The sequence below is a fragment of the Geospiza fortis genome, unplaced genomic scaffold (genome assembly GCF_000277835.1).
Source record: "Geospiza fortis unplaced genomic scaffold, GeoFor_1.0 scaffold102, whole genome shotgun sequence".
NCBI lineage: Eukaryota > Metazoa > Chordata > Aves > Passeriformes > Thraupidae > Geospiza > Geospiza fortis.
The window spans coordinates 3,366,875-3,375,523 of record NW_005054373.1 but is presented as its reverse complement, the minus strand read 5'-3'; the positions used below and the strand labels follow the sequence as shown (position 1 = coordinate 3,375,523).

At 49.7% G+C, this 8,649-nt stretch overlaps 1 protein-coding gene across 1 annotated transcript in view; it reads right to left on the bottom strand.

Annotated features, from left to right (window-relative positions):
* Nucleotides 1-4,760: 4,760 nt before the first annotated feature.
* Nucleotides 4,761-8,649, bottom strand: part of ZFHX3 (zinc finger homeobox 3) — a 123,685-nt gene continuing 119,796 nt past the window's right edge. The window contains 1 exon segment of the mRNA XM_031060144.1: nt 4,761-8,645. Within this exon segment, the coding sequence (XP_030916004.1) occupies nt 8,399-8,645 (247 nt within the window). The 3' untranslated portion in view covers nt 4,761-8,398.

The window sequence follows — 8,649 nt, the reverse complement described above, 5'->3', positions numbered from 1 at the left end:
GGGCTGCTCCGTGCTGCAGGGGCATCAGCGGGGCCATCGGGGCACTCCAGACCGGCCCTGCCCGGCTGCCCTAGCTCCTGAGTGCCACCTGCCACTGGCCCTGCAGCCCGGGCTGCAAAGGTGCTGCTAAAGGGTGTCACCAAATGCCTGAGGGGCACTCCAGGGCAGGAGCCAGGGTCAGGCTGTGTCCCAGCCCCGGGGTGTGCTCAGCTCTCCGCGTCCGTCCTGTGCCTCCAGCGAGGCCCCACGCCCGCAGCCTGCTCTCCCCGGGATGTGGAATCGGCAGCCCCCAGCCCCGTCCGAGCCCCCATGGGGGGGAAGGGGCAGAGAAACAAAGTCATTTATATAATGTATCTCCCCGCTGAGCTCCTAATGGCTGGCGCTTTTGTTCTGCAGTGGCTGCCTGGCTGTGATGGGCAGGAAGCCGCAGTCTCCCTTTGTTCCACGGCCTTATTCAGCAATTTAGATCCATCATAAAAATCAAATATGCATGTTGCAATCGCCTTGCGTAAAACAGCTTCAATTTTCGCCTTTCTTTAATTGAACTCCATGGGAGAAAGAGGCAGGGCTGGGGAGCAAGGGGCAGCAGGAGAAGCGCTTTGTGTTTTTGTTCAGCGGGCTGTGAAAATGGGTAGTAATGAAAATACAGAATTTTTATCTTTGCCTCATTATTTAAAAAAATAAAGGACAGAAATCCTTGATAAGGCCTCCCTGGTAGAGGACAGTAGGGGAGCAGCCTTCTTTTCCCCACATTGAGGGGATGACAGGCTCAGCGGGGCTGGGGTTGAGGGATGGTCCTCAGCCTGGTGGCAGGGGCTGGTGATAGAGCTGGCAGCTCCACGCTGCCATAACACACAGGGCCGAGCTGACACACCGTGGCCCTGCTCCTTTCATCCTTCCAGAATGCCCATGTGCTCTTCTGTTGCTGAGGGCAAAAAATTATCTTTACACACTTTGCCATCGCCTCCCTGCGCTGCTCCCTGGGGCTGCTGGGCACCGGTCCCTGGCACTGGGGCAGCGCTGAGCCCGGCCTGGAGGGGCTGAGGCAGCGCTGAGGAGAGGTGCCAGAGCTCCACTTCCCTCCACAGCCTCCACAGCCTCCCCAGAGCCCCATGGCGCGGGAGGGTGACTGCCAGGGGCAGAGCCAGAGCCTGGCTGTGGAGTGTGCGCACGGGTTTCTATCTTGCCCCCACCTCTCTGAGATGGGAGCTGCTGGGAGCAACTCCCTGCGAGCAGAGCATGGAGAGCTGCTTTGCCTTGTGCTGTCCCAGCAGGAAGGCCCTGAAATGGTCGGGGGAACCCGCTGGTGTGTGCCAGCGACCTTTCTGTGCTGCCGTGAACCTGCCCTGGCGTAAAGCACCTTTGCAGGTGTCCTCCCCGAAGCTGTCTGCCGGCCCAGAGCCCAGTCCCAGCCTCCCAGAACCCAGCACGAATGGCACAAGGCAATCAATCCATAGTCTCAATCCTGTGTTTGTCCCCCGGGCGCTCCCTGACCCTGGGCACACGGGGGAGCCCCCTCCAGCTCACTGGGGTGTGGCAGGGCCCAGGGACACATGGCAGGGCTGGTCATGCCCGCGTCCCCCTCCCCGCGGAGTGCGCTGATCATGGTGCTGCTGGAGCAGGAGGGACACGGTCACACAAGGAACACCGAATTGCTGCTTCAGAAGGAACTGTCACTGCTCTGCCAAAACACTGAGCATTCCCCACATACGTCAGCCTGACTGGCGGGTGAAAAGAGGCTCTGCCTTCTCTCTGCCCCGATGATAATCTTCTGACAATTCTGATTTGGCACTGACTTTCCTCACTCTCTCAGTGTGCCCAGCTCTGTGCCTTGGCTGTGGTAGGGGCCAACCCCAGTGACCACTGCTGCAGCCACAAGCTGCTGGGGTGGCACCGGTGGCTCGGGAGGGTGGGAGCACTGGGACAGGAGGGTGTGGGCACTGTGCACATGCACGTGTGTGCATGCGTGTGCAGGTGTGTGCATGTGCACGCCTCCGTGTGTGCAGCTGTGTACCCAGCCTGGCCAGCAGTGCTTTGGCTGAGAACCCCCTCCCCCATGCTGAGAAAAGACCCTTTTTTGCTGTGACAATTCAATATAATTGAAAGTTTGCTTAGGAAAGAGAGTCTTTTTAACAGAACATGCTCACAGCCGAATCGATATGAATTATACGGCACAGAAGATGCCTAGGGTATTAAAACATTAATTAAGTAACATCATGCTCCCATCTAACCAAGAGCACAATACCGTTTACAGGTACTGCTGTTTGCTCTCTGGGGCAGCGTGAAGTCTCTCCTCTATCACTGCAGAGCCTGGGGGAGACCTGGAGATCCCTTGGCTGTGGCTCCTTCCCAGCTCAGGCAGACACCGTCCCTCAGGACAGGACAGTGGGCACGGCCAGGTGCCCCCTGCCCTGTGGCCCTCTGTGGAAGGGTCCCCATGACTGCATGGCTGTCTCTTGTTCCTGTGGTGCTGCCACCTGTGCCCTGCTGGTGGCTTGGGGTGACAGCTGGGTCCGGCTGGGGACAAGCCACCAGGGCCAGCCCCACACAGCCTGGCCAAGGGGTCATGACTTGGACTTGTGGAAGGTGCTGAGCAGCTGAGCACTGACCTGCCCGGGGAGCCCAGCAGTGGCTGTGCCCATGCAGCAGCGGCTGGATTAGCTCACATCAGCCCGGGGACCAACACACTGATTCTGCAAAACACCAAAATAGAAAGTCATTGGAGTGAAAACAGTGTCTTCACCACATCCCCTCTGGCAGAGTGTTAATTAAAATGACTCTCTAGTGCTTTAGATCATCAGGTGTACCTTGTTAACGAGCTTGGAACAGAGAACCAGCTCCACACTGGAGTTGAAGCACTCATGAGTTAACCCTTCCCCGCTGCTGGCACAGCCTGGCCTGGTGGCAGTTCCCAGCACATCCAGCCATGCTGGGGATGTCTCAGCAGCCTTGCAGTGTCCTTCAGCCCAGGGTGGGCATGGGACCCTGCCCGGGCCTCTGCCGGGTGCTGTCACTGCAGCCTCTGCGCTGTGCCTGGGATGAGCTCCTGGGGCTCTGCTGGGTCCCTCCAGCTGGAAATGCAGCTCCAAGCCAACGGCCAGGCACGTCCTGCCATGGTTGTATAAATATGCATTTTTTGGCCTGTAAGAGTGCACTAGTGAGAGCTGAATCTCTTTGAGATGATGGCAATGAAAGGTCATTAAAAATCACTCCCAGCCTTCTCTTACCAGAATCACAGCATGGAAAAACCTTTTTATTCCTGTCAGAGGTTTGCACAATTCCCATGGATGGGCTGCTCTGTGCAGGATGCTGCGCAGAGGTTTTTAGTTTGCAGCTTGTGCAGCTACTCGAGGCCATTTACACCTTCCTGGACATAACGAGGCACTTCCTCAAGCGTGGCTGTTTTACAGTGGAATTCAACCCAAGAATAAATAGCAATGTTATATAATAAACTTACAAAGCAGCTGGTCTAGGAACAGGAGAGATGTTAATGCAGCGCAGTGCAAACACCAGTAGCAGGAGGGTCACATTGGCGACCCTGTCACTGCCGCAGTCCTGTCTGCCTGTTAAAAAGGCAGGATGGAGTTTTCCTATTAAGAAAACCCTAGCCAGCTGAGAGACAATCCAGATCCTCATCTGCTTAGGCTCATGCCAGAGGAACAGCGCCCAAGCCAGGGACAGGACTGGGCAGCCTGGCCAGAAGAGAGTTTGCAGAGTCCTGAGCTGCAGCAAGTCCAGGTGCACTCGGCCTCGCCCTCCTGGGTGCCCATGGGGCAGGGGTCGCCTTTGGGGGCTGCTCCTGGGCAGGGCTGGGGCAGCTACACCACAGCATCATGGGGACCTCGGTGATTTTGACACACTTTACTTTGTAATTCAGGGCCTGTGGAGCCCAGGTCAGTCAGTATGAATGTTAGCCAAGGAATGCTCCACACCCCTGGGAGCTGTCAGATTTCCACCCTGTGCCATCTGCTCTGCTGGAGACCACGGAGCTCAGCCCCTCTCCCGGGGAGGGGGAGGAAGCCCCTCACTGTCCTGGCAACGGCACCAAGGACACCCATACTGGCGGATGCTTGCCCCACCTGCAGTGGTGGGTGTAAATTATTTATCACTGTAGTTATAAATTAGAGATGAGCTGTGGCCCCTGTGACTCCTTTTGGATGTTGTCCCTGTTAGTGGATTTCAAGCCTTTTCTGCTGCAAGGGGCAATTTTTGGCAAGAGAATTGTGTACTGAACACTCAGCAATTCCTCTGGGTTCCCTCCCTCCTGCACAGGGAGTGCAATGAGTTGCCACTTACCTACTTACCTGCATCTTCTTTCGATTTATCAGCAGAAACAGATGTGATTTTTTTAGTTCACAGGTTTCAGGATGGACCATCAAGGCATTGCACCTTCCCTTGAACCGTTCACTACAGAACCATGCCCAGAATCCTTCTGCAGTCATTTAATAAAATTAAATGCACTTTTAACGTCCTTTTCACACACAGAGCATCCCAAAGCTGCAGTACGGACGGCGCTGCTTGGCTCATTGCTTCCACTGGCAGGGGAACTCACAGCAGCAGCCCAGGCACTGCGGCCCTGGTGGGAGGGACAGGGCCAGCGGGGCACGAGGACACGTGTGCGGGCACGGGCTCTGTGGCAGTGCCCACCTGCGACAGGTGTGCCCTGCTGAGCCACGCCACACCGTGCCACGTGGCACACACCCACCCAACACGGACCCAGCACCGCACACGCGGGACAGTGACACTAGAGCTTTTGCTCATTTTTTTTTTAATGTATCACAATGAGCAGGAAACATACGTGATGAAATAGTTCCAAAGGAGTATATTCAATTACCATCTACAGTCAACTCAACTATGACAACAAAGTCTTTTGTGACAAGTTTTTTAAAGTTTTGAAAGTTCCATGTGGTTTGTTTCTGTCAGTCTCATGTATTTTGGTACAGTTCGAGATCAGCATTGTTACAGTAACAAAAAAGCTAACAAGACTACAGTATAGAAAAACACCAAGAACATCATTTTTGGTTTCACTTGCTCTAGTTTTTGTACATTGCAAAGGCTGTTCATAACCCTCTTCACCTCATTTATGCTTTCTGTTCTACCGAAACTCACCCCCCCCCAAATAAAAACAAAAAAATAGTCAAAGTTTTGTTTCACAGTGGGCAGTATCAGCGCCAACCAACCGACCAACCAACAATCAAGCGACCGACCGACTGACCGACCAACCAACCAACCAACCAACCAACCAACCCAACTTCTGCTTCTATTTAAAAGCTTTTATTTTTTTTTTAAAGCAAAATATATTTTGGTGAGCGTGCTGGCTGTGTCCACCCACCTTGTCCCCCACCAGCCCCAGGTGGCCCCACACACCCCTGATGCTTCTCTTTATTCTCAATTGTATGAAACTTTGGCCATCTTCACCACTTAAAAAAGCTTTTTATTAAAAATAAAACAGAAACCCGCTTAATGCTAAGTTTGAAGTGTTTTCCTCGTGCCCAGCCTGGCCCTGCCCTGCCGCTTGCTGCAAAGGCCACGCGTGGGCTGGGGGTGGCGCGAGGCTGGCGCGGGGTCCCCGCGCGGCCGCGCTGCAGGAGGAGGAGGAGGAGGCAACCTCGCACGGAAAGAGTCTCTAGAAACATTTAGAAAAAATACAAGGAAATGAATTTATAAAACCTTTTAGTGGGTGGGAAGGAGGAGGGGGAAGGAGGAGAGAGAAATTGCACTATGACCAAGCAATATAATTAAAAAAACTGAAACAAAACAAGACATAAGAAAAGGATTTCCAAAAGAGACCTTGCAGAATTGGACAGATAAAGCTTGTGTTAAACTGGGAACTGGCATCACAGAGAGAATCCAAAACAAAACAAAACAAAAAAATTTCTATATGATACAGACAGAGTAACATACAACAGTTAAATGGCAAAAAATATATATATATATATTTCATAGAATTACAAACAAGATAAAATAATGGAAAAAAAACTGTACAACTTTAGAATTTAAAAAATGTTCATCTCAAACACAGGGAGAAATACAAGAACTTCTGTTAAAGAAAACAGTTTGTTAAAACAGCAAACGCTCCATGGGTACGTGGTTCTGTTTTTGACACCTTATGCTACAGCTGGGTCCCGGGAGGAACATCCGGTGGTTCGCGCTTTAGTATCAACTACTTAAAAAACAATTAAAAAAGGAATTTGCACTGTGCATTAGCCTAGTCAGAAATATGTACAACAGTTCAGGATCTAGTCTTTTGTCAAACTAAAACCAAAACTCCATAAAAATATAAGTGTCCCGCTAGAAACCAAAGCCGCGCTCAGACGCTCCAGTCTCTCAGGGGGGCGGCGAGCGGCTTCGGCCCGGGGAGGAGCAGCCGAGGCGGCGGGAGGAACCTGCGTTCACAGTCTTCCAAGTTCCCTTTTGAAGCAGGAGGAGGATGATGATGGTGGGCAGAAGGCTCTCGTGCTTTCGGGCAGAGGAAACATGGCGGAAAGAGGTTGTTTCTGTTGGCATTTGGTTATGGAAGGGAACAGCAAAGTATCTACGTCTCCAAAAATCTACATTTTAGCAGCATAACGTTTTCCTTTCAAAGTCTGGGCCACTTGAGGTGCGTGTGGGCTGGGGGGGCCGGGGGCTCCGGGCCTCCCTGAGCCTGGCACCCGGTGCTGCCACTGAGAGATCTTGGAAAGAGAAACCTGCCTGGGGTGCACTGGGTGCTCACTAAGAGTTGTCTCTCTGCTTGCAGAAGAAGCACAGATAACAACCTCGGTACGTTTTTTTATTCTTTATTTAAACTTAGACTTGCTTGTTTAAATCAGAAACAAATTCTCAAGTAAAAAGAATCCTTTTTGCTCATTCTGCACCAGTGGTGAAGGGTATGTCTTTGGATTTTATTTAAAGCATGAATTTTCTTTAGAGAAAAAAATGTAACAAAACCTCTTTTTTTTTTTTTAAAAGAAGGAACAGAGTGCAGCCTAATTACACAAACAGAACCGATGCTCAGAGGTCAGGAACAGAGTCTTTGAAGCATTTACAAAATGAGTAAAGGAATAGGGGAAGAAAAAGAGAAGAAAAAAAGAGAAACAGAAAATAAGAATAAAATAAGTGCACAAGGGTAACAGACATAGGTAAATCACATGTATATGCCTTAAAAAGTTTCAAACCCCCAACAAAAAATATTCTGCAAGGGATCCTACTGACCCCCAAAACCCTTTGAACTTCTTTCTTTAGTTTTTATAAAATAATTATGCAACCACCCTCTAAGAAATGAAGGTAGCGACCATAAGTGGAAGATTACAGGATGGGGACGGGGATAAAGGTACAAAGGGGAGAAAAGCTCAGGCGAGTCGATGGATCGCAATCTATCTGTCTAGGAATGAACAAGACAACATCAAATGAGAAGCCGTCAGCTGGACCATACAAAAGCTAAATGTACACAAAAGGGTTTTTTCTTTTAAATCTACCATACTGCTTCAGTTCATTTCCAATGCAACAATCTACTCAACACCAAAAATGGTCATATCTATCATAAATACAGAAAGTCAGTTGTTTTAAAACTTATTTTTTTAAGCTCCAAGTCCTCAACACTCTTTGTGTGTTTTTTTTTTTTTCTGAAAAGTGGGAGTGCTTAACTTTTCCCCTTGGAATTGGCTTCAGCAGAAAAAGCTACCCTTAGAATCCCCGAAAAGCTAAAGCAGTTCACATTGTTTTTCTCTTGAATACTTTCTGCCCATTTTAAATTAACAAAACCCCCCCGCAAAAACCAAAAACCAACAACAAAAAAAAAAATCCTTTTCTGGAACAAAACCAAACCAAAACAAAACCCCCAAAACAAACGAAAGAAATTATATATATATGTATATATATATATATATATATAAAATAATGATTCTGAAAACAGAACAAAGTGTGAGCGATTGACCTGAGAATAAAAAGACATTACATTTCTTTTTTCTTTTAGCAAGCCATTGGTATCTGAATGCTAAGATAGCAAGAAATTTAAAACTGTCTCCAGGTGGGCTGCTTTCCCATACAGCGCTGCCGGGCTCTGCTGTGCTATCAACGGGGGATCAGACGGGGCAATGTACAGGGGTGCGAGCTCCGCAGGCGCCAGGAGGCAGCACGGCCTTCGTCTCCCAGACCAACAGTACCTTCCAGAGGACAAATGTAACAGATTTTTTTTTCTTTTTTTTAAGTTTTATTTTATTAAAAGGAAAGGAAAAAAGAAATGTAAAACCCACCGGCATCGTTATATGGGAAAACAACCCACGCTTTTTCTTTTTTTCTTTTTTCTTTTTTTTTTTTTTTGGTTAGAAGCTTTGGAATTGCAGTTAGTCTATTTTTGAAATTGGTTTGTTATTAACTTTTTTTATTTAGATTCATTTTTATTGTTCATCTTCAAAGCTTACAATCTGAAGGTGTCCATTCCTATGCTAGCTAGACCACTGTCCTTAGGGCAGCCGGGGTCCTGGGGCCCCTCCGCCGGGCTCGCCGGTCCATCTGACTTTTGGCTAAGATCCGTGTCAGACTCCTCCGAATAGTCGTCTGTTGGCATCGAGGGCTGAACCCCTGAGGTGCTGCATGAACTTGAGGTAACCGTTGAAGATGAGGAGAGAGGAGGGAAGGGCGGCGTTGTTGGCGGCCCTGGCGGGGCGC